This window comes from Ascochyta rabiei, chromosome 17 (genome assembly GCF_004011695.2).
Source record: "Ascochyta rabiei chromosome 17, complete sequence".
Taxonomy (NCBI): domain Eukaryota; kingdom Fungi; phylum Ascomycota; class Dothideomycetes; order Pleosporales; family Didymellaceae; genus Ascochyta; species Ascochyta rabiei.
The window spans coordinates 1,213,549-1,240,889 of record NC_082421.1 but is presented as its reverse complement, the minus strand read 5'-3'; the positions used below and the strand labels follow the sequence as shown (position 1 = coordinate 1,240,889).

The 27,341-nt window shown below is 58.4% G+C and overlaps 14 protein-coding genes and 1 non-coding gene across 15 annotated transcripts, besides 22 other annotated features; 7 read left to right on the top strand and 8 right to left on the bottom strand.

The window, feature by feature from the left end:
• The first annotated feature begins 375 nt into the window (after positions 1 to 375).
• EKO05_17t5 lies at positions 376 to 474 on the top strand. Its single transcript has one exon. It is a non-coding gene; the product is annotated as a tRNA-Ser (tRNA).
• Positions 475 to 880: 406 nt separating this feature from the next.
• Positions 881 to 1,357, bottom strand: EKO05_0009834 (uncharacterized protein; the record flags this gene model as incomplete). The annotated part of the gene is made up of 2 exons (XM_038942528.1): positions 881 to 1,080; positions 1,210 to 1,357. 2 exons carry the CDS (start codon positions 1,355 to 1,357, stop codon positions 881 to 883), a joined length of 348 nt encoding a protein of 115 aa, XP_038795205.1.
• Position 1,358: 1 nt separating this feature from the next.
• Positions 1,359 to 1,396: a tandem repeat.
• Positions 1,397 to 1,735: 339 nt separating this feature from the next.
• On the bottom strand, positions 1,736 to 3,560 carry EKO05_0009833 (uncharacterized protein; the record flags this gene model as incomplete). Its single annotated transcript, XM_038942699.1, has 4 exons — positions 1,736 to 2,901; positions 2,955 to 3,217; positions 3,267 to 3,394; positions 3,444 to 3,560. 4 exons carry the CDS (start codon positions 3,558 to 3,560, stop codon positions 1,736 to 1,738), a joined length of 1,674 nt encoding a protein of 557 aa, XP_038795204.1.
• Positions 3,561 to 3,761: 201 nt separating this feature from the next.
• Positions 3,762 to 3,788: a tandem repeat.
• Positions 3,789 to 4,658: 870 nt separating this feature from the next.
• On the bottom strand, positions 4,659 to 5,036 carry EKO05_0009832 (uncharacterized protein; the record flags this gene model as incomplete). Its single annotated transcript, XM_059637625.1, has 1 exon — positions 4,659 to 5,036. The coding sequence occupies one exon, from the start codon at positions 5,034 to 5,036 to the stop codon at positions 4,659 to 4,661; it is 378 nt and encodes a 125-aa protein (XP_059493608.1).
• Positions 4,679 to 4,993: a tandem repeat.
• Positions 5,033 to 5,095: a tandem repeat.
• Positions 5,096 to 5,182: 87 nt separating this feature from the next.
• Positions 5,183 to 5,238: a tandem repeat.
• A 148-nt stretch (positions 5,239 to 5,386) lies between these two features.
• EKO05_0009831 (uncharacterized protein) lies at positions 5,387 to 6,391 on the bottom strand (the record flags this gene model as incomplete). The annotated part of the gene is made up of 1 exon (XM_059637624.1): positions 5,387 to 6,391. The coding sequence occupies one exon, from the start codon at positions 6,389 to 6,391 to the stop codon at positions 5,387 to 5,389; it is 1,005 nt and encodes a 334-aa protein (XP_059493607.1).
• A 926-nt stretch (positions 6,392 to 7,317) lies between these two features.
• EKO05_0009830 (uncharacterized protein) lies at positions 7,318 to 9,828 on the bottom strand (the record flags this gene model as incomplete). Its single annotated transcript, XM_059637623.1, has 2 exons — positions 7,318 to 9,347; positions 9,396 to 9,828. 2 exons carry the CDS (start codon positions 9,826 to 9,828, stop codon positions 7,318 to 7,320), a joined length of 2,463 nt encoding a protein of 820 aa, XP_059493606.1.
• Positions 8,572 to 8,625: a tandem repeat.
• Positions 9,829 to 9,918: 90 nt separating the features above from the next.
• Positions 9,919 to 9,999: a tandem repeat.
• A 207-nt stretch (positions 10,000 to 10,206) lies between these two features.
• Positions 10,207 to 10,215: a tandem repeat.
• Positions 10,216 to 10,359: a tandem repeat.
• Positions 10,360 to 10,579: a tandem repeat.
• Positions 10,580 to 10,886: 307 nt separating this feature from the next.
• Positions 10,887 to 10,930: a tandem repeat.
• Position 10,931: 1 nt separating this feature from the next.
• Positions 10,932 to 11,041: a tandem repeat.
• A 1-nt stretch (position 11,042) lies between these two features.
• Positions 11,043 to 11,125: a tandem repeat.
• On the top strand, positions 11,126 to 12,063 carry EKO05_0009829 (Proteasome endopeptidase complex; the record flags this gene model as incomplete). Its single annotated transcript, XM_038942661.1, has 2 exons — positions 11,126 to 11,299; positions 11,407 to 12,063. 2 exons carry the CDS (start codon positions 11,126 to 11,128, stop codon positions 12,061 to 12,063), a joined length of 831 nt encoding a protein of 276 aa, XP_038795202.1.
• A 279-nt stretch (positions 12,064 to 12,342) lies between these two features.
• Positions 12,343 to 12,399: a tandem repeat.
• Positions 12,400 to 12,470: 71 nt separating this feature from the next.
• Positions 12,471 to 12,536: a tandem repeat.
• A 7-nt stretch (positions 12,537 to 12,543) lies between these two features.
• On the bottom strand, positions 12,544 to 13,978 carry EKO05_0009828 (NuA4 histone acetyltransferase subunit; the record flags this gene model as incomplete). The annotated part of the gene is made up of 2 exons (XM_038942510.2): positions 12,544 to 13,874; positions 13,927 to 13,978. 2 exons carry the CDS (start codon positions 13,976 to 13,978, stop codon positions 12,544 to 12,546), a joined length of 1,383 nt encoding a protein of 460 aa, XP_038795201.2.
• Positions 13,979 to 13,995: 17 nt separating this feature from the next.
• Positions 13,996 to 14,154: a tandem repeat.
• A 314-nt stretch (positions 14,155 to 14,468) lies between these two features.
• On the top strand, positions 14,469 to 16,524 carry EKO05_0009827 (glycerol transporter; the record flags this gene model as incomplete). Its single annotated transcript, XM_059637622.1, has 4 exons — positions 14,469 to 14,745; positions 14,799 to 14,866; positions 14,916 to 15,509; positions 15,559 to 16,524. The coding sequence occupies 4 exons, from the start codon at positions 14,469 to 14,471 to the stop codon at positions 16,522 to 16,524; spliced, it is 1,905 nt and encodes a 634-aa protein (XP_059493605.1).
• Positions 14,749 to 14,797: a tandem repeat.
• A 338-nt stretch (positions 16,525 to 16,862) lies between the features above and the next one.
• Positions 16,863 to 16,887: a tandem repeat.
• Positions 16,888 to 17,015: 128 nt separating this feature from the next.
• Positions 17,016 to 17,048: a tandem repeat.
• A 337-nt stretch (positions 17,049 to 17,385) lies between these two features.
• Positions 17,386 to 17,426: a tandem repeat.
• Positions 17,427 to 17,546: 120 nt separating this feature from the next.
• Positions 17,547 to 19,764, bottom strand: EKO05_0009826 (Rad2 nuclease; the record flags this gene model as incomplete). The annotated part of the gene is made up of 3 exons (XM_038942493.1): positions 17,547 to 19,506; positions 19,556 to 19,703; positions 19,752 to 19,764. 3 exons carry the CDS (start codon positions 19,762 to 19,764, stop codon positions 17,547 to 17,549), a joined length of 2,121 nt encoding a protein of 706 aa, XP_038795199.1.
• A 365-nt stretch (positions 19,765 to 20,129) lies between these two features.
• EKO05_0009825 (translation machinery-associated protein 16) lies at positions 20,130 to 20,721 on the top strand (the record flags this gene model as incomplete). Its single annotated transcript, XM_038942665.1, has 2 exons — positions 20,130 to 20,301; positions 20,354 to 20,721. The coding sequence occupies 2 exons, from the start codon at positions 20,130 to 20,132 to the stop codon at positions 20,719 to 20,721; spliced, it is 540 nt and encodes a 179-aa protein (XP_038795198.1).
• Positions 20,722 to 21,547: 826 nt separating this feature from the next.
• On the top strand, positions 21,548 to 22,494 carry EKO05_0009824 (uncharacterized protein; the record flags this gene model as incomplete). The annotated part of the gene is made up of 3 exons (XM_038942647.1): positions 21,548 to 21,759; positions 21,821 to 22,249; positions 22,308 to 22,494. 3 exons carry the CDS (start codon positions 21,548 to 21,550, stop codon positions 22,492 to 22,494), a joined length of 828 nt encoding a protein of 275 aa, XP_038795197.1.
• Positions 22,495 to 22,985: 491 nt separating this feature from the next.
• Positions 22,986 to 23,324, top strand: EKO05_0009823 (uncharacterized protein; the record flags this gene model as incomplete). The annotated part of the gene is made up of 1 exon (XM_038946940.1): positions 22,986 to 23,324. One exon carries the CDS (start codon positions 22,986 to 22,988, stop codon positions 23,322 to 23,324), a length of 339 nt encoding a protein of 112 aa, XP_038795196.1.
• Positions 23,199 to 23,233: a tandem repeat.
• An 817-nt stretch (positions 23,325 to 24,141) lies between the features above and the next one.
• On the bottom strand, positions 24,142 to 24,465 carry EKO05_0009822 (uncharacterized protein; the record flags this gene model as incomplete). Its single annotated transcript, XM_059637621.1, has 1 exon — positions 24,142 to 24,465. The coding sequence occupies one exon, from the start codon at positions 24,463 to 24,465 to the stop codon at positions 24,142 to 24,144; it is 324 nt and encodes a 107-aa protein (XP_059493604.1).
• Positions 24,248 to 24,304: a tandem repeat.
• Positions 24,466 to 25,371: 906 nt separating the features above from the next.
• Positions 25,372 to 26,586, top strand: EKO05_0009821 (Alpha-ketoglutarate-dependent xanthine dioxygenase xan-1; the record flags this gene model as incomplete). Its single annotated transcript, XM_038946939.1, has 1 exon — positions 25,372 to 26,586. One exon carries the CDS (start codon positions 25,372 to 25,374, stop codon positions 26,584 to 26,586), a length of 1,215 nt encoding a protein of 404 aa, XP_038795195.1.
• Between the last annotated feature and the right edge of the window lie 755 nt (positions 26,587 to 27,341).

The window sequence follows — 27,341 nt, the reverse complement described above, 5'->3', positions numbered from 1 at the left end:
TGTTGGCCCCAGAGCTCTACCACGGTCGGAGCAGTCGCGCGCCGCCGTTGACCTCACGCGGCGATAACTCTGGGGAGAGCAAGTGGACCTGCATGAAGCCAATGATGGTGGACCGCTAGCGGATCGACGCCCCACAATTCGTGATGGCGTTTGAGCTGTCAGCGTTCTAACCGCTTACTCAAAGCTCGTGACCCGTCGCCGAGAAGAATCTGCTAGGTCCACATCTCTACCCACCATCCAGACACAATGTGAGCCTGTTTTATGAAAAGGCCTCAGAGTATCGATGGCAGGCACCAGTACCGTTACGACTCAAGTACTATTGCAATCTAGATCGTATATTTTAAACGTCCCTCAACCTTCATCAATCAGTACAATGACAGCGTGCCAGAGTGGTTAATGGGTATGACTCGAACGAGTTCATCAACTAGATATCATATGGCTTCGGCCGCGCAGGTTCGAATCCTGCCGCTGTCGCTGATCTTTTTGCGCGCGTAGGCTCCATCAGCTGGCGGCGAGCCTTCCGTTGCGTATCAATGATGTACTGCCTGAAACCTTGCTTTTTGCTCGCTGTTGGGGCTCAGTGCAGCGGTCGCGCGTCATGTTTTGAAGATTTCTGCACCGTTTCTGTAGTTGCAGGCTCATTGCTGCTCGCTCACCGCAATGGCGCTGCAGCGAGCGACAATCGAACCACCAGTGTAAACACCACGTCAATCAGGTACATGTGTGCAGTAGGAAAGTGTTTGAAATTCGTAGTGCCGTAGCAGCAATAACTAGTCGTACAAGGGCAATGCTTTTGAAAACCGCATCCAACCCAAGGTATCAAAGGGTCGCTCATATTAACATCTTCATCGTGAATCCCTCCGGGGTGAACGGAAGCGGTTTACAACTTCTTGTTGGCCTCGCCCTGGACCTCACCAGCCTTCTTGTTGACTTCGCCCTGGACCTCGCCGGCCTTCTTGCTGGCCTCGCCCTTCAGCTCGGCGGCCTTGCCCTTGGCCTGGCCGAGAGCCTCGTTCGCCTGGCCCTTGGCCTCGCTGGCGGTGTTGGGAGTGGCCTCCTTGACAGCCTCGGCGACTTGCTCTGTTGGTCGGGTCAGTTGCTGGCGCTGATGCGAGCATTGGATCATCAGATGGCGTCGTGCTCCATGTTGAGGCATCGAACAACTACATCAAGTCATGTCCGGAGACTCGTTGGGTTGTGACTACGTACCACCCTTCTCAATGCCCTTTACGGCGGCGCCGGAGATTGTCCTGTCGACAGCCTTGGCAGCGTCCTTGATGGTCTCGACGGGGCTCTTGCGAGCGATGGGGGTGGTGGAGAACAGGCGAGCCTGGCGAGCGATCTGGGAGCGGAACATGGTGATGTGTGGTGTGCTTGTTGGTTGTGGGTGGGTGTGAGATGAAGAGTGGACGGAGGCGGTGTCAATTGCAGTTGGAAGTGTGGATGATGCGGGCTTGTAGAAGCGCTGCACAAGGCTTATAAAGGTGCTGTTGGAGCCATCTTGGATGGTATGACGTCGGCATGATGCGTTGCACAGGTATAGCTCCACCCGGCGTGCATAGCTCCGCACGGGGTTAGTCTGATATCATTGGAGCCATCGAGCCATCGAGAGTTTGCACACGCAATAAACCACTGAACTCATAAACGATAATCATCGGACTGACACACGCATTACATTAGTCATCTATGGTTGTGATCACGCCATCTGATTCTTGCGTCGAGAAATCTCGCCCATCTACGACACCAAAGCCAACTGCCACCAGTCGCAGCGCGCATTCGCATTCGAATCGCGAATCTCGCCAGTGCCCGTAATGTTGAGCCTCAGCACGCTCGCATTCTCTCCGTACATGTCGAACTTGGTGATGCCGGGCGCTTCGGGGGCACCATCCTCGGCGAAGCTCGCGATGAACTCTTGCAGCGCAATGGCGACGGTGCGGTTCGTTACACCGGTGGGCAAAAGGCTTGTAGCGCCACCTGTGTAGTAGGTGTACGCAACATCGAATCCGTGGAAAGCGGGCGGCACGGCGAACAGGTACGAGTAGGTCTCGTTGTTGTAGGCCTTGGACAGGAAGTAAGTGTTGCAGGTGAAGACGCCCTCAGCGATGACCAGGCTAGCGCGCTGATACTGGGTCGTGTACGGGTACGAGCCGTTGAAGACCGAAGGGTAGAGCACGTTGGTAATGTAATCGACCGAAGAGTTGGGCATATACGGGTACGCCGTGTTCAGCTGCCTGCGAAGCGCAGCGTCCGACTGGATAGAAGGAGCCGTGAAGAGAGGACCCTCGTTCGCATTGTGACCGACCATGACGTTCACGTCTTTGTCGAATCGGCCTTGCGCAAGCAGCTGTCCGGGCTGCAGGGGAACGAAGTTGCCGTCAACGCTGGGTCCGTACGCGAACTGGCCCCAAGCGGTGTCGTAGGCCACTTGCTGTGCATTGGCACGCATGACGACCTCGGATGGAAGGGCGCGCAGCTCGGCGAGGGATGTGGTGTTTGTGAGGTTCAAGAACTTGCGGTAAGTGTCCTCGAGCTGGACATTGGACTGCACGGGCTGCCATCCAGGACTCTGAGGAATCGCCTGCTGGAAGGGGGCCTTGCCCTTGAGTCCACCGTAGGCTGTGATCTGGTGGATGATGGAACCGCCGCCAGCCGACTCACCGAAGACGGTAACGCGGTTCTTGTCGCCTCCAAAGAGGTGGATGTACTGCTGTACCCATTCAAGAGCGAAGCGCTGGTCGTACAGACCCAGGTTGCTCGTGCCGCCTTCAGCCTGGAACGAGGGGCCGGCTTGCCATCCGAGAGCACCGAGGCGGTAGTTCAGAGAGACATAGATTACATCGCCGTTGGTCGAATTGCCAGAAGCAGCGATGAGTCCTGCAGGGTTGTTGTTCTTGTTTCCGCCTAGCAGACAGTCAGCAGTTATTCTACAGGTGAAGAGGTATGTCGTCACATACCCGTGTAACCACCGCCGTAAATCCAAACCAAGACTGGAGCGCCGTAGCCCTTTCCTGCCTTGGCCAGAACATCCTCAGGCACGAAAACATCCAGGAAGAGACAGTCCTCCGACTCGCTAGGGTCCGCTGCTGGGACGGGGCTGCTGGAGTTAGCGCCCGACGGCACGTAGTTTGTGCTGGTGTTGTAAGAAGTGCCGAGTATAACGCTAGTGAGGAACTGAGTAGCCTGCGCAGACCAGGCGGGACCAGCTTGGGGACAAATCCTGCCATCATGAGCTCATTGTACAACTACAGCTTGTTCGCAGAACCTACCTCGAGATGCTGCCGGTGTTGATCGCAGACCTATTCTCCGCCGGAGCCTGAGGAGGAGCGAACCTCAGATCGCCGACGGGAGGTGCGGCATATCTGATATTGGAGAAATTGTAAAAGCCACCCGTACTCTATACACCCGAGCACTCGTTCCGACTACCGTCTGCAAGGAACACATACGTTGAAAGTCGCAGCCCTGTAAATCTCATACCCCAAATCCACAGTTGGCAGCGCGGCCGACGAGTTTTGCGCAAACGCCGCGCCCAGCAAGGCCGCAGCACCGAAAAGCCTCAACATGATGCAGGGAGATGTACAAAGCGGACAGAAAACTACGTTCAACAACCACAGGGGGGGGGGGGCTAGCTTTTTAATCGACTCCCGGTCCTTTCTTCGACGGTGATGACCGCACGGCTAGGTAGATATTAATCCCCACTCCAGCCAGAGAGCGAGCAAGGCATTTCAACGACCAGGATACCCACGGCGGTCCACCTCGATGCTAGTAGCAGCAGCAGCAGCAGCAGCAGCGCCCCGTCAGCCATGTTCCCAGTCGTCGAAGCCGGCTCTACGCCGAATGCGTGAACGCCTCGCGCTTCCCCGCGCTCGAGCACCGTCAGGGCCCTCGCGGGTACGTCACGGCGCGCATGCCTCGGCGATGCAGACGCGTTGGATTCGTCTGCGCACGCCCTGCTCCGCTGCGTGCGCTGTATCGAGTGCACGGAGCGCTCTCGCGCAGGTAGAGCGAAGAGGGGCGCCGGTCCAACTACCGGACTTGGGCGATGTTGTGCATGAGCGGAAGTTCTTTTTCTCTTTCTCTGCGTAGGTCGGTACAGGGAAGGATTGATGCTGCGCCAGGATCCCCCGCGCCGAGGTTCGCGGGGGAAACTCCAAGCCGACGCGCGACGTTGTTGGTCTTAGCATCTTCTTGGTCTGAATACGCGGATACGACTGCTGCTGCGGCGCGGTACCGTCTGCTAAGCTCACTCTGTCTCGCACTCTCGCTGACCCGTGCGCTGCAGCACGTCTGCTCCTCCCACTACCACCAAGCACCTCGCCGCTTACCATCTCCGTCCAAGTCCCGCCCGAGACACACCGGCTCCAACCTGTAAAACCCTTCCCTATCTCCCAGCCCCAGCCGCCTTGTAGCCCCAGCGCACGCTGCACTGCTGCAATACGAAGTACCTAGCCCAGTATCAATCCGCCCCTACGCTCCCGCTCTAGTCTCCAGCGGCACTAGTGATCCGTCTGCTCGCCCCCTGGGCCGCGACACCGCCTGCGACCGACGACGCCCTGCGCGACTCGATCCATCTCAGACAGAGCAGAGGCTGCAAGGAAGCCGAATGGCAGCTGACGAACGCGGACCATACCAAGCGCCATCCCCGCAACACCCAGGCCTGATTACCCTACGAACTCGACATGTGCGTGCGTGCGTGTGTGAGTGCGTGCGTGAGTGCGTGAGTGAGTGAGTGAGTGAGTGAGTGAGTGCGTGAGTGAGTAAATAAGTGAGTAAGTAAGCAAGTAAGCAAGTAAGTAAGTAAGTAAGTGAGTGAGTGAGTGCGTAAGTAAGTAAGTAAGTAAGTAAGTGCGTGAGTGAGTGAGTGCGTGAGTAAGTAAGTGAGTGAGTAAGTAAGTAACTAAGTAAGTAACTAAGTAAGTAAGTGAGTAAGTAAGTAAGTGAGTAAGTGAGTAAGTGCGTGAGTGCGTGCGTGCGTGCGTGAGTGAGTGAGTGACTGTTCTACGACACCGTTCGGCAGGTGATATATTGTATTCTATCATGTTATGTCATGTTATGTCATGTCATGCCGTGTCTTGTCTCGTCATGTCATGTCATGTCAGCCAAGCCCCGAGTGGCAAGGGCAAGCAGGACGGGGTCTGGGTGTACAGGCACGCTGGATCTGTCCACGTGGGCATGGCTGCGGTTTTTGGGCGTGCTTGGGCGTGCTTGGGCGTGCTTGGGCGTGCTTGGGCGTGCTTGGGCTCGGTGGGCCGAGTCTGGTCCATGACGGTTGCTGGCTTCGTTGTCGTGGTCTGATTGTGCAGTTGGAGTTGGTCTTCATCTGGATGCGAATCATTGGGTATCCACACGATTCTATTCTAATGGTACATGTATAAGCGCAGCAACTACACTAGTTGACGACTGTCGTCTTGATCCCACGCTCCAACAGCGCCTTCCTCAGCCCACTGGCGACTGTCCGTCTCCGCCGCGCAGTCTCGCGCAGACTGTCCATGTTGTCGTCCACCAGGTCGCTCAAGCGGGCAAGCTCGTTGCCGGGCGCGGGGCTGCCCTGCGGGGTGTAGAAGAGGCCGTAGCCCTTGTTGGGCGTGGCGTCGTCGACTTCGGGCGTCAGCGCGCGGCGGTTGAGGTCGGTGAGGCTGAGCTTGTTGCGGGTCGTGGGCGGCGTGGCGAAAGGCGTGTCGGCGATGCTCTTGCGGAGGTCGCTGCCTCTGGATCGTCTGGGTGTGGTGGCGCCGTTGGCACGCTCCGAGGAGCTCGACGGTTGGGAGCCGTCTTGGAGACCAAACCTGCGCATCTGCGACTCGAGGAGCGCGATGTCGTTGTTTCGGCGCTCGGCTAGGCTGGTCATCTTGATGATGGTCTTCTTCACGGCATCCATGCTGGGGACCGCGCTCGTGTTGCCGGCCGAGGCGTTGTGAGAGGCGAGACGGGAGCGGAGCAGGATAGCGGCTTCTTCTGCCTGTGCCAACAGCGTCAGGAGTTTGGCGTAGTCGGTGCGGAGGGCTTTCTGCGTGTCGGCGAATTCCTTGGACAGAGGAGCTCTGCGGCTCGTCTCGGCGCGTTCGGGGTCCTTGCGGTTGATGATCTGACGGCGGATGTCATTGAGGCGGGTCATGACCTTGGCTTTCTCTTGGAGGAGGCGCCTGAGTTGGACGAGCTTGTCTTGGACGTTTTGGATGCGACCGGCGTCTAGCTCTCGGGAGAGATCGTCCTCGAGAGCCTTCAGCGCCACGATCTCGTTCAGGGCGAAGTGCTCAAACCAGGAGCCGTCTTTGCCACCAGCTTCGACCTCTTCCAGGGTCTGTCGGTCGACGTTGTGGTTGAACTGGGGCTGCTTGTGATGGCGTGTGAAGGACGTAATCGACCGAGCGTTCCATCCCAGCGCGTCTACCATACCGTTGATGTCCTTGTAGATTGCCTCGATCTGGGCGGCATGGCCTGTCTTCTCGGAGGTGCCTGTGTACTTTTGATGTGCGACGAAATCGTCAAGCGTTCGACTAGGCTCGATCTCTTGCGCCAGCTGTGCACGGATGCGCTCGTCCTCCTGGTCTTCGAGGTCAGACACCTGTGGCTGGGGCGTCGGTGGCTTCGATGGCTGGAACGACGCGCTCAAGGAGCTTCCAGGCGCGGAAGGCTCCCGCCTTGTTGTGGGTCTCTGGCTAGATGCTGACGAGGATCGCACAGGGCTGGGTGAACGAAGGTTTGCTTGTGCTCGTGGAGGTGGGAAGCTTGGTGTCGCGGTTGGCTGCGCAGGTTTGGCGTGCTGACCAAGGGAGAATGGCGCCTTCTGAGGCTGTTGGCCGAACAGCGATTGGGAGCTGTTTGATTGGGAGGCACTGGGCCTGGCACCGAACAGCGAAGGCTGCGAAGTGGAGGGCTTGGCACCGAATAGAGAAGGCTGCGGTGTGCTCTCTGGCTTGGCGACCGGAGGTGTGGGTGCAGAGGGGAATTGTTGTTTCGCCTTGCTCTCGCGATCCGGTTGCTGTAGGACGTACTTCCCGAGCGTCGCCGGCGGAGGCCTGTCTTCCTCTTCCTCTTCCTCTTCCTTTTCTTCCTCCTCTTCTTCATCATCATCATCGTCTTCCTCCTCCTCCTCGTCTTCGTCCTCGTTTTCCTCATCGCCCTCCTCCTCCTCCTCTTCCTCTTCTTCTTCTTCTTCTTCCTCGGAGAAGTCCTCATCCTCGTCGTCGAGAGGGGTTGCTTCGGGCGAGGAGCTGGGTACTTCGACCTTGACGCCAGGACTGCCAGCTAGCGGGGGCAGATCGTCATCCGCAGGCTTTTCGGGTTTCTTCGTGATGAAGTCTGGCGGGAGTGGATCGTCTACAGGTTCCGACTTTGGCTTGGTCGTGATGAAATCGGGTGGGAGAGGGTCATCGACGGGCTCGGCTTTTTTCTTCGCTGTAAAGTCCGGTGGCAGCGGCGCATCGTCCTGTGGCTCTTTCTTCGCCGGTGGTGGTGCCTTTGGTGTTGTGCCTGGGAAATAAGAGGTCTTCTTTGGCGGTGATTGTGGTGTGGTCGATCCGTTGTCTCCGGGTGTGGCGGGGGCTGTAGGCCTGATTTGGGAAGCATCGAAGAGAAGTCGCTCCCGAAGAAACCGCCAGGAGCAGGCGCTGCGGGTTTCGCCGGGTCATCCTTGGCTGATCCGTCGCTTGCGAATGTGGTCCCCAGCTTGAACCCACCTGCGAGCCCGTTGAGCGCCGAGGCTGGCTGGGGCGTGGGCGTGACCTCGTCGCGCTTGCGCTGTTGCGTGTCGGCGCCGCTGTCTGTAGAGGCAAAGGACGAGTTGGTAGCGAAGGAAGAAGTGGTCGTCTTCTGGCCAAAGAGGGAGCTCGACTGTTGCGCTGGCGTGTTTCCCCAGGAAGGCAGCGTAGAGCCCGTGCCTGAACCCACTGTGACGGTGGACCCAAAACTCGGCTCGGCCTTGAAGCCTGCTGGTGCGGTGGAGGATGTGTTCGAGGCACCAGTCCATGCAGACTTCTGCTGCCCAAGGCCACCGAAGCCAGACTGACCTCCACTGGTGCTGCCAAAGCTCGAGAAGCCAGAGCCTGTCCCCGTCGTTGGCTGACCGATTTCGGCAAACCCAGAGGAGCCAGCTCCCGAAGCGAACGGATTGCTTGCTGGTGTCGAACTCGTCTGCGGCGATGCGGAGCCCCACGGTGATGCTGCCCTGCCCAGTCCTCCGACCGCACCGAAACCAGTCCCACCAGGTGCACCGATGGCAGACGACGCGCCAAAGGTTGGCTCTGACGTGTGGCCGAACGCTGGCTGTGTGGAGCCTGTTGCGGGGCCGAGAGAAGGCTTCGACGAGGGTGCGAAGGCAGGCGTTGTGGAACCGGCTGCAGGCTGGCCAAATGGGCTCGAGGAACCTATCGCGGAAGGAGCGCCAAAGGCTGGCTTGGCTGGCTGTCCGAACGGCGTGGCACTTGCGGGTTGGGAAGGTTGGCCAAAAGTAGCGGCTGGCGTGGTTGAACGGAATGCAGGTTGGCCAAAAGAGGCGGCGGGCGTGGCAGACGCAAACGGAGAGGCTCCCAGCTTGGGACCTGACGGTGTAGAGGGGGCTCCCAATGTTGTTGTTGCTGCTGCTGCTGTTGTTGCTGCTGCTGCTGTTGTTGTTGCTGCTGCTGCTGCGGGCTTGCTGAACGGATTGCTTGCGCCTCCTGGGGTTGGGATCTTCGATGGCGAGGTGGCCTTTGCAGGGACAGCCGGTGTGTTTGAAGTCGCTGTCACGTTGCTGGGCGTGACCAGGCCAGGGTAGCGCTTGCCCTCGACGATGGATCGATTCCAGACTACCCAGTAGGCCGACAAGATGCCCTGGTGGGTGAGGAACATGTAGGCAGGCAGAGGATGGGGGGCTTCGGTGATGTCTTCGTTTGTGGAGATGGGACGCAGCAGCTTTTCCGTCGCGGAGAGATCCAAAGCCTCTCCAATCAGAACGCTGTCGCCCTCCTCGCCAAAGACCCTCCTCGGCACGGAGGCTCCCTGTCCCTCGTTGAGGTCCGTCAGGGTGTATTCGTTGACGGGCTGGCCCCTCGACAGTTCTTTGCTCGCCGAGGTGACGGTGACTATGGTGTCGGAATGCGAGTTGGTCAGGATGAGGAGGTCGTCTAGATCCGGCTCCCAGCTGCGCAGTCGGGTGACGGAGAGGCGGGGGGGGAATGCGCGCGGGGGGATCTCCCAGGCGGGGAGGATGGGCTCTTCCGGCGTTGGGTGGAAGGAGAAGGATGTCCAGCCCCTGCTGCTCCTGACGTAGTGGTACCTGCCCTCCTCTGGCTCTCCTGTGTCGATGGCCGACTGTTTGGGGAAGTGGACGATGAAGAACTCGTCGTTGGCGAGCCAGACGAGGCCAGAGTCTGGTGCTGTTAGCGTGGAGGCTCGGGGTTGCCAGTGGGTGCACTCACAGGTGAAGCCCTCGTTGAGGGCGGGGGGGGCGGGGGATGACGGCCTTTTGGGTGCCGTCGTTGAGGTACAGCACGCCGGTGCCGTCCTTGAGGCCGACAGCCAGCGCCTTGCCCTTTGTGCTCCACGAGGCGCACACGACGCCGTCTTGCCTGAGGGTGTGCGAGGCGCCCGTGACGACGTCGACGAGGCACAGCTTCCCGCTGTCGAGAACGGCGGCGAAGATGTGCTCGCGCTCGGGGGTGGGGTTGGGCAGCAGCGAGCGGACGGCGACGTGGTCGGTGGGGATCTCGTTGCCCGGCTTGAAGTTGTGGCGGAGGAGCTGTGCGGGGTCGAAGACGGCCAGGCCGCCGTGGTGCTCGGCGGAGATGACGAGGAAGTCGCCGTCGGCGGAGAAGGCGAGGTGGCGCAGCTTGGGCACGGGCATGGCTGCATCGGGGGCGAAGTCGGAGACGACGTCCCACTGTCCGGGCGGTTGGTGGAAGGCGGCGCGGACGCTCTGCGTGGACGCGAGGACGAGGGTGTCGGGGCCGGCGGCGGCGAGCAGGCCGGGCTTGGCGGCGACGGCGAGGAGGGTGACGCTGGCGGGCGGGACGTCGTCGGTGGGCCACGGGGTGGGGAGGAGCTTGAGCTTCCGGGGGCCCTCGGCGCCCTGGGCGAGGGCCTTGAAGGAAAGTTCCTGGGCAGGGTCAGCTACGCGTGCGGCGGGCGGGGGCATCACGGGCGCGGGCTACCTCGGCCAGGATGGCAGGCACGTCGGCGCCCACGTTGGCGGCGGGCGCGGCGGCGCTCTGGGTGGAGGCGAAGCTCATGGTGGGCCTCGGCGAGCGCGCGGTCTGGCTGCGGAAGAGGGTGGGCGAGGGGGCATGCGAGCGCGCGCGGGCAGGCACGGGCGACGGGCGGGCGGACAGCGAGCGCGCGGGCGAGGGACGGGGCGGGCTGGGGCGTGCGCGGTCGGGGCGGGCGCGGTCGAGGCTCTTCTTGAGGGAGGTGGGCGTCGACGACTGCGTGGGCGTGGGCGTCGACGACGGCGTGGGCGTGGGTGCGGGTGTCGACGTCGACGTGTGCGTGGGCGTGGGCGTGGGCGTGGGCGTGGGCGTGGGCGAGTCGGCGGAGAGCGAAGTGCGCAGCAGGCGGCTCGGGGTCAGGCGCGAGGGCGTGGACGTGGACGTGGGCGTGGGCGTGGAGCCGGCGACGGGCGACGGGGCGCGTCCTTCACTGTCGAGCACGTCGCGCGCTTTGTTTTCCCTCTCGATCTTCTCGATCTGGGCGACAGTGGCAGGACCAGGCACGACGAATCTCGGCGGGGGAGCCAGGGCGGAGGCCGAGCAAGCGCGAGTGCCTCTGGGGAAAAGGCAGCAGGGAGCGAAGAGTCAAACCGTGGGGCTGCGCTAGGAGGCCGCGCGACGGTGATGCTGGCGGAAATCCTGACGCCTGAGAGCTGCTGCGCCAAGCCCGAGTGGACCCAGCTCGACGTTGCGCCGAGCAGGTAGCAGCACCAGCACCAGCACCAGCAGCACCAGCACCAGCACCAGCAGCACCACCACCACCACCACCACCACCACAGCACCACACCACACCACACCACACCACACCACACCACACCACACCACACCACACCACACCACACCACACCACACCACACCACGACCCCACCCCGCCGCCACGTCCAGCCCTCCACACCTCACACCCACTCCAGGCGCCCACACAAGACCCCCCGCCCCCCGCCACCATGGCCGGCTTCGACTTCTCCAACCACAACCGCAACGCCGCCCTGCACGCCCAGGGTGTGCCCCTGCCCAAGGCCACCAGCACCGGCACCACCATCGTCGGCGCCCTCTTCGACGGTGGCGTCGTCATCGCCGCCGACACACGTGCCACCAGCGGGCCCATTGTTGCAGACAAGGTGCGTCGCGCCCTCTCCCGTCCTCGAGCGCGCTGCCGTGCTGCCGTGCTGCCGTGCTGCCGCGCTCCCCCCTCCAGCGTGACGAGAGTCGGTATTGACAGCAGCAGAACTGCGAGAAGCTGCACTACATCGCCCCCCACATCTGGTGCGCCGGTGCCGGGACCGCGGCCGACACCGAGTTCACCACGGCCATCATCTCGTCCAACCTCGAGCTGCACGCCCTCTCCACCGGCCGCAAGTCGCGCGTGGTGACGTGCATGACGATGCTCAAGCAGCACCTGTTCCGCTACCAGGGCCACGTCGGGGCCTACCTCGTCATCGCCGGCGTCGACCCCACGGGCGCCCACCTCTTCACCGTCCACGCGCACGGCTCCACGGACAAGCTGCCCTACGTCACCATGGGCTCGGGCTCGCTGGCCGCCATGTCCGTCTTCGAGACGCAGTGGAAGCCCAGCCTGTCGCGCGAGGCCGCCGTGGAGCTGTGCGCCAACGCCATCGAGGCCGGCATCTGGAACGACCTGGGCTCCGGCAGCAACGTGGACGTGGCCGTCATCAGCGCGGACAAGACGACGCTGATGCGCAACTACATGACGCCCAACGCGAGACAGCCCAAGCAGCGCAACTACCGCTTCCAGAAGGGCACCACCGCCGTCCTGAACGAGAAGGTCATCACGAAAGAGGACATTGGCAAGTACGTGACCGTGTCTGAGCTGCAGGACGCCGACCTGACAGCCACGGCCGAGAGCATGGACGTCGACAGATAGTGTAGGAGCAGTCTAGGAGCTGTCTAGGAGCTGTCTAGGAGCAGTCTAGGAGCAGTCTAGGAGCTGTCTAGGAGCAGTCTAGGAGCAGTTAGGGGAAGCAGTCTAGGGGAAGTCATGAATGAATCAAGTAATGAATTCAGTCATGAACAAGTCATGAAAGTCAGTCATGAATCAAGTAATGAAGAATGAATCAAGTAATAAAAGTCAGTCATGAATCAAGTAATGAAGAATGAATCAAGTAATAAAAGTCAGTCATGAATTAAGTAATAAAAGTCAGTCATGAAGATGGTATGAATGAAGAGGAAGAGGAAGATGAGTAGTTGTTGAGATGAAGATCTTGTACTACCAGCTCATCTCTATTCCCCATTTTGCCATGCTTTGCCTCGCTGAGAAAAACGCCGTACTTTTCTCTCCCTCTCTCTCTCTCTCTCCCTCCCTCTCTCTCCCTCCCTCTCCCTCTCTCTCTCTCTCTCATCATGTCTACCGACACCTCTTCTCGACAATGCCAGGCCCGTGCTCGTCGTACTCCTTCCTGGAGATCCACAGCTGGTGGAAGCTGCCGAGGCTCGCGAGGATGCTGCCTCCGATCCAGGCGGCGTACTTGCGCTCGACGACGCTGCCCGGGGCGATGAGCTTGTTGCGCGTGGACGGGTAGAGGGCGTTGATCTCCGCGTTCAGCCGGTCCGTGAACTTGTGCAGCAGGGTGGAGCCGCCGGTGACGACGATGTTGGCGAGCAGCAAGGGCCGCTGGTCGGCGTCGACGTGCGAGACGGCGGCCTGGACGAGGCGCGGGATCGTGGCGTCGTCCTTGGGCCGCGGCAGCGAGTCGGACGTCAGCGCGGCCGAGGCGTCGAACAGGCCCTCTGCCACGCGGAAGCGCGAGCTGCCGAACACGTTGTTCCACCCGTCCGGCATCTCGAACGGGCGGCCGGGGGCGGAGTGGGCGACTTCTTCGTTGGCCCCGCTCGTGAAGCGGCCGGGGCCCGGCCAGAGCTCGACGACGGATTCCTTGAACTCGGTCAGCACCCGCTCTTCCTCGTGGGCGCGGAAGGAGGCGGGCGGGGCGAGGGCAAAGGTGCGGTAGGTGGCGTTTGCGGGCGCGCCGGCGTCGACGGGCGACTTGTGGCGGACCAGGTAGTGCGGGGTGAGTTGGATCTCGGGCGTGGCCGTCTTGAAGGTGTGGCGGATCTGCTGCGAGACAAAGTTGCCGGCCAGGGTGGACTTGTGCACGCCCTTGCGCAGGACCATGCCGTCGAGCACGGGGGTGACGGTGGTGTGGGCGGCGCCGACGTCGATGACGATGCCCGAGGCCTTGCCCGAGGCAAAGGCAGCCAGCACGCCCGTCTTCTGCAGGAAGAAGGCGGGGGCGCCCCAGTCCTCCATGGCCAGCTCAATGTACCGCTCCCGCGCCTTTGCGCTGTTCCAGCCCGGCTCCGTGACGAGCAGCGGGCTGTCCTCCATGGGCTTCTCCGCGTCCTCGACGGCCTCCATGTGCGCGTCCACGGCGCGGGCGTCGTTGAGCCCGTTGCGGGCCGGGTCGGCGGGGCTTGGGCCCGTCAGCCGGCTGGTGATGGCGTACTCCCACAGCCTCGCGGCGGCGTCCCAGTCCTCGACGATGCCGTCGGCGCCCCAGTAGTTCTTGATCTCGACGTGGGCCGCGGGCGAGTGGATCGCGTTCTCGCCGAAGAGGAGCGGCTCGCCGTCGCGCTGGCCGTAGAAGGACGGGCACACGGACTTGGGCACGTCCTCGCCCGCGAAGCCCGCGCGTGTGGTCGAGTAGCCGGGGTCGAGCACGATGGCCGAGACCTCATCTGCGCAGGGCACGTCAGCGTCGGTGGCCGCCAAGCGCCGCGGGCTGCCTACCTCCCGCGTACTCGCCCGCGGTCGGCGCGGTGGAGGCGGTGGCCATGTTCATTGCGCCCTGCGATGGAGGCGGTGTGGCGGTGTCGCGTTGGTTGTCGGCGGTGTGGCGGTGTGGCGGTGTTGCGGTGTTGCGGTGTTGCGGTGTCGCGGTGTCGCGGTGTCGCGGTGTCGCGGTGTCGCGGTGTCGCGGTGTCGCGGTGTCGTGTTGTCGGCGGTGTCGCGTTGTCGTCGGCGGTCCGCGTTGTCGTCGATCGTCACCGTGGTGCAGTCTTGGCCGCGCGAGGGACGCGACGTGGGCTGGTGTGGGTGTCGAAGCGGGAGCTCGGCGCGGTGCCCTGTGCGATTGGCCGTCCCAGCTCTCTCCCGCTCTCCGCCCAAACCGCCTCCGCCCAAACCAGCTCCTCCAAACCACGTCCCGCCTCCTCCAAACCAGCTCCTCCAAACAACGTCCCGCCTCCTCCAAACCACCTCCTCCAAACCACCTCCCCCAAACCACCTCCCGCGGTGTAGAGCGCTACGGAACATGAAGAAATAGTCTGGACATGCGTATCGCGCTTTCCTACCTCCGCCAGCTCTACGCGCTGGACACGCTGGACACGCGCTTCGTCGTTCCCGCCAGCGCCCCCCCCAAGGAAGCTCTCCACCACCCAGACCTCGACCACGCCCACCCGTTGCCACGCCCACAGGCAACCCACAGGACAAGCGCCGCCCACCACACCCACCAGCCACGATGGAGGACGCCCGAGTTCTACTTTTACTACGTCATCATCTCGGCGAGCGTCTTCTTCATGTTCAACCTGGTCATCCATTGCTCCCAACGTCCGTCCACTCCCACCTCACCCACCGCCCACGCCAACGCTAACCCACGCCAGACTCACATCCAAACTTCTCCACATTCTCCCACCTGCTGTCCGACGGCTGGATCCCTGGCCGTAAAGTGGTCCGTGGTCCTCCACCCCCACCTGCCTCCGTGTGCTGACCGCGTCCAGGACAACACCGATGCACAGTACGCAGGCTTCCGCCAGAACGTCCCCTACCTCTTCCTAGTCGTCACCCTCCACCCACTCCTGCGCAAAGCGTACGATGGCTTCTCGAGAGCCCACACGTACACGCACGTTCGTCCCTCGCCAGGCCTGACCATGGGCCTGACGCCTGCTGCTGCTGCGGATGCCCGTCTGAGCCAGCGTCTGTCCTTCGACTGCGCCTTTGCCGTCGTCTTCCTCGCTGCCCTGCATGGCTTCTCCGTCTTCAAGATCCTCGCCATCCTGTACCTGAACTACCACATGGCCATGAAGCTGCCAAGAGCCCATCTCCCAGCCGCCACGTGGATCTTCAACCTGGCTGTCTTGTTTGCAAACGAGCTCTTACAGGGCTATCGCTACGCTGCCATCTTCGCCTTCTTCCTGCCCTCCACGCTGTCCGAGAAAGGCAGGCCGGCAGAAAACGTTGGCCACGCGCTCGACCGCTGCGGTGGTCTCATCCCGCGCTGGGACGTCCTCTTCAACTTCACAGTCCTGCGCCTGATCAGCTTCAACCTCGACTACTACTGGAGCCTGAACACCCGAGCCAGCAGTCCCCTGGAGGTGCGTAGCGAGCGCCCTTGGCCACGATCAAGCTAATGACATCAAGAAGAAGCAACTCGACCCCTCGAATCTGTCTGAACGCGACCGCGTCTCCATCCCCGCCAAACCCCACGACTTCAGCTTCCGCAACTACTTCGCCTACACAATGTACTCGCCGCTCTACCTCGCCGGCCCCATCTTGACATTCAACGACTACATCGCCCAGGCCCGCCACCGCCCCCACACCATCTCCCGCAGACGCACCACCATGTATGCCATCCGCTTCCTCGTCGTGCTGCTGACCATGGAGATCATGATCCACTACATGTACATGGTCGCCATCTTCCACGCCAAGCCCGACTGGGCCAACTACACGCCAGCCCAACTCAGCATGCTAGGCTTCTTCAACCTCAAGCACATCTGGCTGAAGCTGCTGATCCCATGGCGCTTCTTCCGCCTCTGGGCCCTGCTCGACGGCATCGACCCACCAGAGAACATGGTGCGCTGCATGAGCGACAACTACAGCGTGATGCAATTCTGGCGCGGCTGGCACCGCTCCTTCAACAAGTGGAGCCTGCGCTACCTGTACATCCCCCTCGGCGGCTCCAGCCTCCCCGGTCCCTGGGGAAAGCTGAGAGGCGTGGCCAACTACCTCGCAGTCTTCAGCTTCATCGCAATCTGGCACGATATCCAACTCCGCCTGCTCATGTGGGGCTGGCTCGTCACCCTCTTCGTCCTCCCCGAACTCATCGCCGCCCAGCTGTTCCCCGCACGCCGCTTCGTAAACCACCCCGATGCCTACCGCTTGCTCTGCGGCGTCGGCGCCGTCGGCGAGATCCTGATGCTGATGGTTGCGAATCTCGTGGGCTTCGCGCTGGGGCTCGACGGCCTGGATGGCCTCGTCAAGGGGATTGCCTCGTCCTGGTCGGGCTGGGCGTTTCTGGCCGCCGCCTGCTTTGCGCTCTTCACGGGCGTGCAGTTCATGTTTGAGTGGCGCGCGGCCGAGCTGCGCCGGGGCGTGCGGATGAAGTGCTGATTCTGGCGGTGTGTGCGTACGCGTACGTGTATTCGTGTGGAGGTAAGATGATAATCCCTGTTGTACTATCCTTGCATCGTGGCGCGTTGCCTTGTGCTGCCTGTCACGTCTTGTCTCTCGCTCTCACCCCCTCGACTTGCGTAATTTCTTATCCATCCATCCATCCATCTCGATGCACAGGACACTTACCACCTACACCTCTACTCCTCTACAAGCTAGATATCAATGCGCTATCCTATATCGCTACTGAGATCGTATACTAAAGCAATAGAAGAAAATGATAAATAATTAAGGAAAACAACACTCTAACGTAGTAATAAATAAACTACTTCTAACAATCTCTCTCTCTCTCTCTCTCTCTCTAACCATTTAGAAAAACAAGACTCTAACACGGTACTCAATAAACTACATCTACCAACCTAACTCTCTCTAACCACTAAAATAGCTAGGTTAGATAGACTTCATGAGCACGCGAGACGAAGCGGCAAAATCAGAGCAGAGTAGAGCGGAGCAGAGTAAGGCAGGACCCGCGGAAGATCAGCAACTCGCCATCTCGGTCTGGCACCCCATCATCCCACCATCGAATGCAACGACAGACGTCCACCGCCACCGCCGCGTGCTAAACCCTACTAGCCTGCTGAGGAACCAAGGAACCAACCAGGTGAGTGCCGTACCAGAATGCACAAGGCCGCTGGAAGACTAGGAAGGAGAGACAAATGGACGAGGCACGAACGCTGGACACGTTCTGTTCGGTCACTGCAAGTAGACAAGTGAGACTGAAGACGTGGCATCGAAACGGGGAATTGGAACGTAAGAAGACAGCTGTGGGATATTGGGCTAGAATACGCGTCGCTACGTGTCGCTATGCTATGCTATGCTATGCTATGCTGTGCTGTGCTATGATAAACCACAACAATAAAACACCCGTCAAAAACTGTCGCCAAAAGGTACAACGTCAACGTGGCATCGTAAAACCAGGCGTATGTCTCAAGTCGCTCAACATGCGGCGGAAAGCCGAACATCTATCCAGTGAATGCAAAGCGGTTGAGGCTGAACATGGGCTTGCGGGGCGAACATAGGCTTTCGCCGTCGCTGTCGTGCACAATCAGGTCTTCGCTTCCTTTCAGCGAGGAGCGCCGTCGCTTGGATGGTGTCGGGGGCGGTGATGAGGCAGGGACGACTATCTCAGAGTCTAACGCTACCCATGCCGAGTCCCCAAAATCGGGAGCTTCATCTGCACGAGGTGGAGTACCTGGTACAATGGTCTCTGTTTTGCCCTCTTGCGTGCTTGTAGAGGAGAGCTCGAGTGGCAGTATTGAGGGTGCTCGTGCCTCTGTGCCGCGTCTGCGTAGTGTCTTGTTTGCTGAGCTTGACTCCGGCCCCTTGTAGGTGAACTTGGACCGTAGCTCCTGCATCTGCGACGAGATTGCAGCGCTGAAAACAGACTCGGGCTCGGGACTTCCGAAAGACGTGGCGGGCGTCAGCACTCCTGTAGAGTCCTGCGATTCGGCTGTGGAGGTCCTTGTGGTGGCGGTGGACTGAGAGTCACTGAAAATCCTCAGCTTCTTCTTGGGCTGAGAGGCTGCCTCTTCCAGGTCTGCTGCTTCCGCCATAGCCTCCCCTATCGAGTCGTCAGAGTACAGCTCGAAGCCGTTGTCTGTCTTTCGTCTGTTGTTCTTGGTCGGGCGGAGCGAAGGACTTGGCTCTGGCATAGTCGATGCGAAGAACTGGCTCCGTACGATACTCTCTCCATCTGCAGAAGTGTTGAGTACAGAGTCAGAACAAAGCCGCTGCCTCTTAAACGGATGCGGAACGGACCGTCTACGACCTGTGGGATCAGATATGATTCGTCTTGCGGGTTGAGGGGCAGTGCTGGGGAAGGACGGTCGTTGTGATGACTGCGATCCGGGAGCGGGCACTGCTTCCCAGCCAGTGCTGTTCCTTTGCTGTTCCAACAAGGCTTGCTGACTCGGCGATGGTGTGAAGATGTTCGGGTCCAGTTCGGCCAACGGCGTACGCTTGGGCTTGAAGAAAGAATCGATGGACTTGCCCTTCAAGTCCGGTGTCTGTAAGTTTGTTGATGCTCTTCGAGAAGCTCCAAACACCCTACTCTTTGACGTTGCTTTGCTCGGCACTGTCATGGGCAGCTTCGTACGTGGGTATAAATCGCCGTTTGCTACGCCGGCTGCAACGTGTGCTGCCACTTCCTCGCCCAGATATGGCATGTCTGCAATGCTAACATCGTCCGCGAGTGGGGTTAAGTTGACCAGCCGCTTCTCAACTGGGCAGAAGACCCACTGGTAGAGGAACGTCTTCTCCGCCTGATCAAAATCCGCCATGAAACCGACGGGAACTTTGAGCTTGCCGTCAAATTGCGCGGCCTTGACCAGCCGGTCTACAGTCTTGTGTTTTCGAAGCATGCGATGGGCGGTCTTCAAACCAAGCCCGCCAATGCCAGGCAAGTAGTCGCACCCACTGAGGATAGCCATTCGCCTGAAGTCTGCGTCCGACCAGCCTACTAGACTGATTTCCCTGCAGGCTGTGAAGTGGTTGCGATTGACCTCGATACAGTCTCCGTACTTGTCGAGCTTGGTGATCAGGCACTTTGCGCCGAAGACCAGAAGATCAGAGTCCTCTGACAGGATGCCATCGATGACACCCTTGCGCTCCAGATAAACCATCTGCGAGTCTGCTTCGTATGGCGCAACGACGTACTGGACATTGCTAGCCTTGAGCTCTTCGATGAAAGCCCGCGCCATTTCTGGGGTGACGTCGACAGCCTTCTGCAGCTCCAACTGCGCCTGTGATGTCTTGCCGAGTTTGAGGAGCTCTAGGCCAAGTCGCTTGCCTTCTTTCCTCCTCTCTCTTCGGTCCTTCTCCGTGCCGGCTTTGCTGGGTAGGTTATCTCCATCGAAAATGAGGTAGGGTGTGATGCCGAAGTGGATGAGCATACGGACGCGGTGCATGCAGAAGTCGATGTATCTGAACCAAGGTAAGCTGGTTGTCTTGTTGTGTCCATGCGCAGCCATACTTGGTGGTCGGCTTGTCCAGGGCCAGATCAATGGCGCAGGCAGCCGTGCCTCGATGCAGCCAGCCATATGCATCCACGCCAATTGTCTGACCGGCGAACTTCTTGAGATTGCATGGCTTGTGGATAGACTTGAGCAGTGGGAGAAGCCCTGCTGCATGTCAGTTTGCGCTCAAAGGCACTTTGGACGTGTACGTACCGGAAATACCCATCTTCGATGATTTGCCCCTCACGCGTCAAGCCCAGACAGAGGCTTTCAGTCGCGTCTACAAGAAAGACCATCGCGGTCCGAGAGTCGGCAATCAACGTGTCGAAGCGCACCCTGGGTCAGCAGCAGAGGAAGATCGACAGTGGTGAGGGCAGCCTTGCGGCCTGTGACAAGCAACGTTCTCGATGTAGGGTGGAGCATTCATCGCGTCCAGAAGAGTACCTACCCGCTTTACGCGCCGGCCCTAGCAGAGCTTTAGGCTAGCGGCCGCCCACTAGCACCTTTCTTAACCCCGGCCGCCGACTGATTTTCCAAAAAAGTTCAGGCGAGAGCAGACAACAACAACATCAGCACAAAACTTCAGTCGAAATGGTCAGCGATCGGTTAAGCAAAGTGCACAAGGCGATCGCAAAGAAGAAGGGCAAGAACCCCAACCTGCACGAGGGCAGTCGAGACACCCAGCGACTGCAGCGCGCAAGTGCTCGAGATGACAAGCTCAACCGCCTATCAAAGCTGAGGGAGAAGGAAAACCGACACTTCTGTATGTTCAGACGTATTCAGTATCCTTGTTTGGTACTAACTGGTTTCTGCAGTGATGAGAGTGAAATCGTTCCAGTCGTATACCGCAGAGCACACTTCACCTCTCAGCGTCAAGGAACTCCAGGCCATGATCGAAGATTACCTAGGGCGTGATGACGAGGAGCTTGCCAAGCTGAAAGCAGAGCGTCGCGCAGGACGGCCTCCAAGCACTCGCCAGACCCTTTTGGAGCAAGCCAGAGCCACCGAACAGGACGAGTATGCCTCCGGGTTTTGGATTCCGGATCTGGAGGATGAGGGCGTCCTGCAAAAGTTGAAGCAGTGGGACGGAAAGTGGGCCAGTCTTCCTACGCTGAAGTTCGCAAGGATCTCGAAGGAGGGTTTCAAGAAAGTGTCGAGTTTCCCACCCAAGGGCATGTCATGAGCGTTGAGCGGCTCTGCACTTCTAGTGCAAGAAGGATGGCGGACCTGCATCATCAGGTCAGCGGCGCCGCGAGAAGATGGGCGCCCACATGTCGCGATCAGAGCCCACAAGGTGGACACTCCCTACCAGATGCCCAAGCTGAAGACCATCGCAGCTTTGACAGTCTGTTCGGAAGGCGAAGCATCAACACCATCAGTTTGAATTGGGACCTGTGTACACGCAGCCCTTGGTGGGCTGAGACATTCTCCTGCGATGTGCTTCTCAGCAAATCGACACAGGTCCAGATGAACGAGGATGTCACTGGAAATCTAGGGGTTGTTATGGTGACAGAGGTTGTAGATCTACGTGTGCGGAGCTTTAAATGCGTATATACCCTCACTTCCATCTGCCAACAATGAGAATCGATCAACTAGCAGCGCATCTCACACGGGCTCCGCCCTTCTGCAAGTGTTCAGACTCACCAGTAGGAGAACTCCCGTTGCTCAACGAAGTGCTTTGAGGTGGCACTACGTCTCCACAAACTATGCAGTACGCAAATCATCGTGAGTTGGGGTGGGGAGGGTGCATGCAAAGAGAACTACTAACCAATGAGTGGCTGCCGATCATCTCCGGCATGCATCACCGGCGCATCGCAAGCTGGAATCGCGTCGATCAAGACCACTAGCAGATGTCAGTAAGGTGGCATCGTAGGTCGTGGTGTGTAGCAACTGCAGGTCTGAGCGACCGAATTTGCGCGTCTTAAAATATGGACACCGTACTATAATCGTGCTCCAGGAATTCATCGCAGGCTTTTTGCATCTACTCACTCCTTGACTACGAAACAGCCATGAGTCTCACACAGAAGACCACAAAACTATTGGTTGACCTGTCTGTCATGACATGGGACTTTGGCCTCTTTCTAGCCAATCTCCTGCTCCCAGCACATCCACCCAACAAAGTGATTGCCGCAGGCATACCAGGTCACGCGGGGAAATGGCCAGAATATACGCCTCCACGCGAAGGTGACTCTCGATCAGCGTGTCCGATGCTAAACGCAATGTATGTGTTCCAACACCACCTGTCGTCTTTCTCTTCGTGACTCGAAATCTAACAAACCTAGGGCAAACCATGGTATCCTCCCACACAACGGCAAGAATATCACCTTCCGCGACCTCAACACCACTGTGCGGCAGACCTTCAACTTCGCGCCATCGTTCTGTTTCTTTGTGCCTAACTTCGCCGCTAATTTCCTCGGCCGTTCGTATTGGACTGATGCATTCGATTTGGCCGAGTTGAGCAAGCACAACGCCATCGAGCATGATGCGAGCCTGACGAGGCGAGATGTAGCGCTGGTGCCTGGTCAGGGTAAGCCAGACTCACAGCTGGTAGAGGAGTTATTAAGCGCTGCAACTGGGAAGGGGGAGGACGGTGCAGTGCTATTGACAAAGAAGGATTTGAGTAGGCAGCTGGCGAAGAGGAGGAGCGAGGCGAGAGTGGAGAATTCCAAGTACTCTGAAAGCTTGTTCCATAATATGTTCGGAAGCGCAAAGTAAGTGTGCTTCGGCGTGTTGAATCTAACGACAGCGGGCACTGACTCGGTTTCCTAGCTCGTCTACGATGCTCACCATTTTTGGTGGTCGCATCGATGACCTTAGGCCCATGCTGACTGAAGAACGGTTCTCAGACGACTGGGAACCTCGCGTTCGATCTCGGTATGGACTCACTATGGCTGCGTTCAATGGTACGGTGTTGCCGGTCGAGTTGGGTGTCTTGAAGAAGGTGAAGGAGCAGTGAAGCTAAACGAGTTTCGATTTCTTGTTGGCTCCAGCTGCGAGAAAGTTCGTACATTCTATTCGCGGGATGAACGCTTGAACTCCAGACTTTGTACGTCGTTTTAACTGGAGCAACAGTAGCATTGCTATTTGTGAACACGGAAAGAGTCCACAAAGTAGACAAAGAACACACAGTGTCTTCGATGCTATTGCAATCGACTGTTTTGTTCAACTTGGTTGCGTGTCTCGCAAAACTCCAGACAACTTCATCCGCCTTTGACGATTCGACATTGTGCTACAATCTTACGCCAGGAACAACAAAATGCTTCAGTTCAACCAATTTCTTCTCTTTGACAGTGACACCATTGTATATCCGCAGCTCCGCCACCCTCCCCCTTCGCCATTGTCCACCAGCCCTCACCAATATCTACATTAGCTCTCCTCCGCCTGTACCCTCCAACCTCAACCCAACACCACATTACAACCCAACCAAAACCTATACATCCACTCACCATGACCATTGAAACCAGCGACCGTAAGCGCATCAACCCCAGCAAGCGAGCCAAGTCTGCACCCCGCTCATCCGCTCGTCTACGTCCGCGCAGCAAACCCCGGGGGTTCTACAACGAAACCTTACTTGCGCGGCGCGCCTGCGAACGTGGTACCTCTGTACCGAGAAAGAGAAAAGCCTCAGCAGTTACGAAGGAGAACAAGGTCGCGTCGGCCGAGGAACCGGAGGAGGAGGAACCGGAGGAGGAGGAACCGCGTGAGGTCCTGGTGAATAAGATGGCTGCTTGGATGGGATCTTCGGGCTATCATGATTTGAAGAAGAAGATGTTCTATGGTAAATAATCACTGCTGCTCTGCTTGTGCTGTGCGTTTTGATTGGTTAGTAGAGGACAGAGGAAGTCTCAGGCCGGCTGGTGACATGAGGGGTCAACAATGGCATTAATAAATGGATCATCGATTTGGATTGTAGACGGAAGTATGGAGGGGGTCTGGAGGAGCGTATGAATGAATGTCTAGGAAGAGCCAAGACGAATAATAAGTGTATATAGTGAACGAGTGCAGACAGCGATCTCGGCGTTCTGATGAATGTTAATAAAAGATCCCTTGATGTCAGCAATTATCTTAGCTTATCCAGCCTTCTCGTGGAACCTTTTAAGGTAGTTAGTTGCTAAGCTGTTTGTGGCATGTGCTAACTGTTAAAGAGAACCAGAAGACAGCAGGTGCGTTGTGGCTTAGTTGGTCTCTAATCAGTCAGCCTTCTTGTCTCCGCTCTTCCAGGTTACGTACATAATCAAGTTAGACCCGAGTCTTGCCTTCCTTCTTGCTCGTGAGGCCCTTGTTGATGACATTCAGCTGATAATGATATTTGCCTATAAGCTAGAACTGCTCCTTGTCGTCTTCGATCTCGTCTTCTGGCATCTCTTCTCCTTCCTCCTCCTTGTCTCTACCGGGTACAAGGTCGTCCGCCTAAACAAGCTTACCAAGCTTATTAGGCTTAATTTTCGTCTTCTTTGTTGTTGTCTTCTCTGTTGTTGCCTTCTTTGTTGTTGTCTTCTTTGTTCTTGTCTTCTTTGTTGTTGTCTTCTTTGTTGTTGTAGTCTTTGTGGTCTTTGTGGTTTTCGTAGTGTTTGTCATCCTCGTCTCCTCTTTTGTTTCAACTTTAACAAATATTTCGTTCAAATACTTTAGGAAGCAGCGTCTTCATTCCCAGAAGCCTCGAGGCTTCGGCTAACACCCGTATTTTCTTGACCTGCTTGGAGATTCGGTGCTGCTGGTGATGTTGCCGGTAGTGCTGCTGCTGCTGCTGCCGCCGCCGCCGCCGCCGACCTTCTGGAAGACGGCTGCTTGGCTGCTTAGGTTTTCCGGCCTTGATCCGCCACCCTGAATGGTGTTCTTTACCGTTGCCTAGGTTGGTGTCCCCAGCAAAGTCACGACCCTTCCTTCCTTCTCCCCCACCACTACTCCGGCCTGACACGGCTGACATTACTCATTGATGACTCTGAGAAAGCTCAGAGCATTGTCAGCGGCTTGGCTTCAAAGGCCTGTCTGAAGTAATCACAGTAGGCACGTTTGTTAGCTTGGAACAATGGGATAGACTTCGTCTTTTGCGTGCTGAATAGAGGACTGCAGCAACGGGCGGCAGTCTAAACAAGTCCCTTGCAAGGATGACATTGAATCCTCCAAATGGCCCATTGCGGTGACGTGGTTGGCTCTTACGACGTCAGAAATTAGTCTGGGCCAGGGTGCTCAGGTCTATCATAGCATCCTCACCAATGTTGACATTACAAAATGTTTCCTGCAGACTGGTGAGTGCGCTGATCTGAGGACCTGGTATCTTGCGGGGAAGTTCGTGGGCAGTCTAAATGGCGAGTGCCGCCTTCCGCTTTGCCGAGTGGGCTCTAGTGCTTGTTAGGTAATGGGTATCGTGATATCTGGTATCTCCCACCTCAGCCAACACTTTGCGAAATGTTGACTAACCTATCTTGCTTTCACCCTATGAGCTTGTAACATTAAGTGAGACGCGCCTTGCGTGCTTTGTGTCGGCCATTGCCGGTGCCACTGATCTCGCAGCCAGCCCCGGACACTCGCAACCGAAAAGGTCTCCCCCCCCCCAACAAGACATGTCTAGACGCGCACACGTTCCTGCATGCTACCACGGGAACGGAGCCGTGCGTGCTTGCTACGGGCACCTCCTGACTCGCAGGCTGCCGGCCGAAGTGGCGAAGAGCGGAGATGTGTCTGCGGTACCCGATCCTGATAAGGATGTCGGCAGTATCCGAGACCATGAATGAATGGTAGGTGTCATCACGTACAGGTAGGTTGAGGGATAAGTATTGGACAAGTTCACGTCAGTAGACTACAGCAAACTCACACGTCTCGATTCTTCACCATGTCGTCGATACAAATCACTCCTGTCGCTCGCTCAGCCAATTCGCGTCGCAACATTGGTGCTGTCGCCACTAACCTCGACGTCAACAAGTTGAGTGAAGAAGATTGGAAAATCATTCACGATGGACTATACACCCACTCGGTCCTTGTCCTGAAGAAGCAAGCCCACGCCACTCCAAAAGCACAGTTTGAGCTCACACAACGATTCGATTCATCGTCATCCGGCTATGGTCATGGCAAGACGCTTGACGCAAAGCGCAGCATCCTCCACCCAGATCTCAAAACCATTCCACACCAACCCCAAGTTCAAGTGATCGGCAACGGCTTCGTCAAGGCGTTCGAGGGTCTCGAAGATATCACGCTCAAGCATCCACACCACAAGACATTCCACAAGACGGCAGTCCCAGAAGCAGAGGACCTGGAGTTTACACGATTCTACCGCTGGCACATGGATGCTGCTCTGTATGATCTGCAACCACCACGCGTTACTTCGCTCATGGCTGTTCAAGTACCAAAAGGACGAACGCAGACGTTGCGGTACGATGATGGAACGGGAGACGAGCTGCAGGTTCCGCTCGGTACAACGGCATTCGTATCTGGATACACAATGTATGATATCCTGTCGGAGAGCGACAAGGAGTTTGCGCGGACGACCAAGGTCGAATATGCAGCGCACCCTTACATCTGGATGTCAAGTGCGAAGTCGAGGTCGACGGGCCTGGGATTGGAATCGGATGGCTTGGAGCTACCAGCGAGCGAACTGCCGGATGTTGAAGAGTCGAAGATCATTAAGCTTCCTATGTGCTGGAAGAACCCAGTCACAGGGCAGCTCGCTCTACAAGTCCATCCGTCTGCGGTGCGTAGACTGCATCTCAGGGATGGATCGGTCATCGGTGACTTGAAGGTAGCACGGGATATTGTGTATCGACTACAGCGACCGGGCATAGCGCCTGAGCTGGTGTACTGCCATGATTGGGAGGAGGGCGACATGGTCTTGTTTAACAACCAGGGCACCCTTCACAGTGTGGTTGGTGCCTTTGCGCCTGACGAGGTCCGGATTTTCAGGCAGTGCAACCTCGCGAGCAGCGCACCGCCGAAAGGGCCAGGAGAGGGCGCTTCCGAAGAGGCCTGGACCAAACCGCTGCGCACGTATGAGCCTACGAAAAGTGCTCAGGCTGCTGAGCAGGCTTGGATGAAGCCCATGCGCGCATATTAGCATGTTCGACTATAGCCAATGCAACACCTGTTTTGTACAGTGTGCGCCCGTGCGCGTTGTGAGGATCGCAGTGTCGCAGTCCGTGCCAAGAGCGGTAGGGAGAGTCGAGAGGACGAAATCCGTGAGGCTGCCGTGGTGGGACTGTAAATCTGCGGAGAGCTCCACCACCGGCGGCGTGCTCCCTCTAGGCTCTGCGGAGTCCAGCGGTGGAGCGCACTCGAGAGCGTCGCCATGCTGAGGGGCTGCTCGAGCTGGCGGTCTGCGCAATCTTAACTTTGGCGCCCTCTGCACGCTGCCACGTTGCGCACAAAAAGCAGGAGGCTGGCATGTGTCACCACGGGCGCCAGCTTTCGCGCGGCCCTGCAGGAACAAGATTGAAAGTGCGCCGTGAAGAAATCTCCGAGTCCGGGTGATTGGCTCGACCCCAGGGCGACGCGGGCTGGAATGACGTTCCTGTACGCCGTGGTTGCCATGGAGCCGCGCTAAAGTAAACAACCAGCCACCTCCAGCCCCCCCACCCAACCTCACGCATTTCCAGACAGCAAAGTACTCGCATCTGCAGGCGCAAGCAAAAACACATTCTAAGCTACCCACTCCCCACTCTCGAACATTCCTCCCATCCAAGGGATTCTGACACTCGCTGCACACAGGGCAGAAGCACATTCCTACCAGAGCTGCACAAGCTCCCCACACGTGGTAGTCGAGAACATCGAAACGACCCAGGTTCCGCTCCCTCGACCACGCCGACGAGCCTC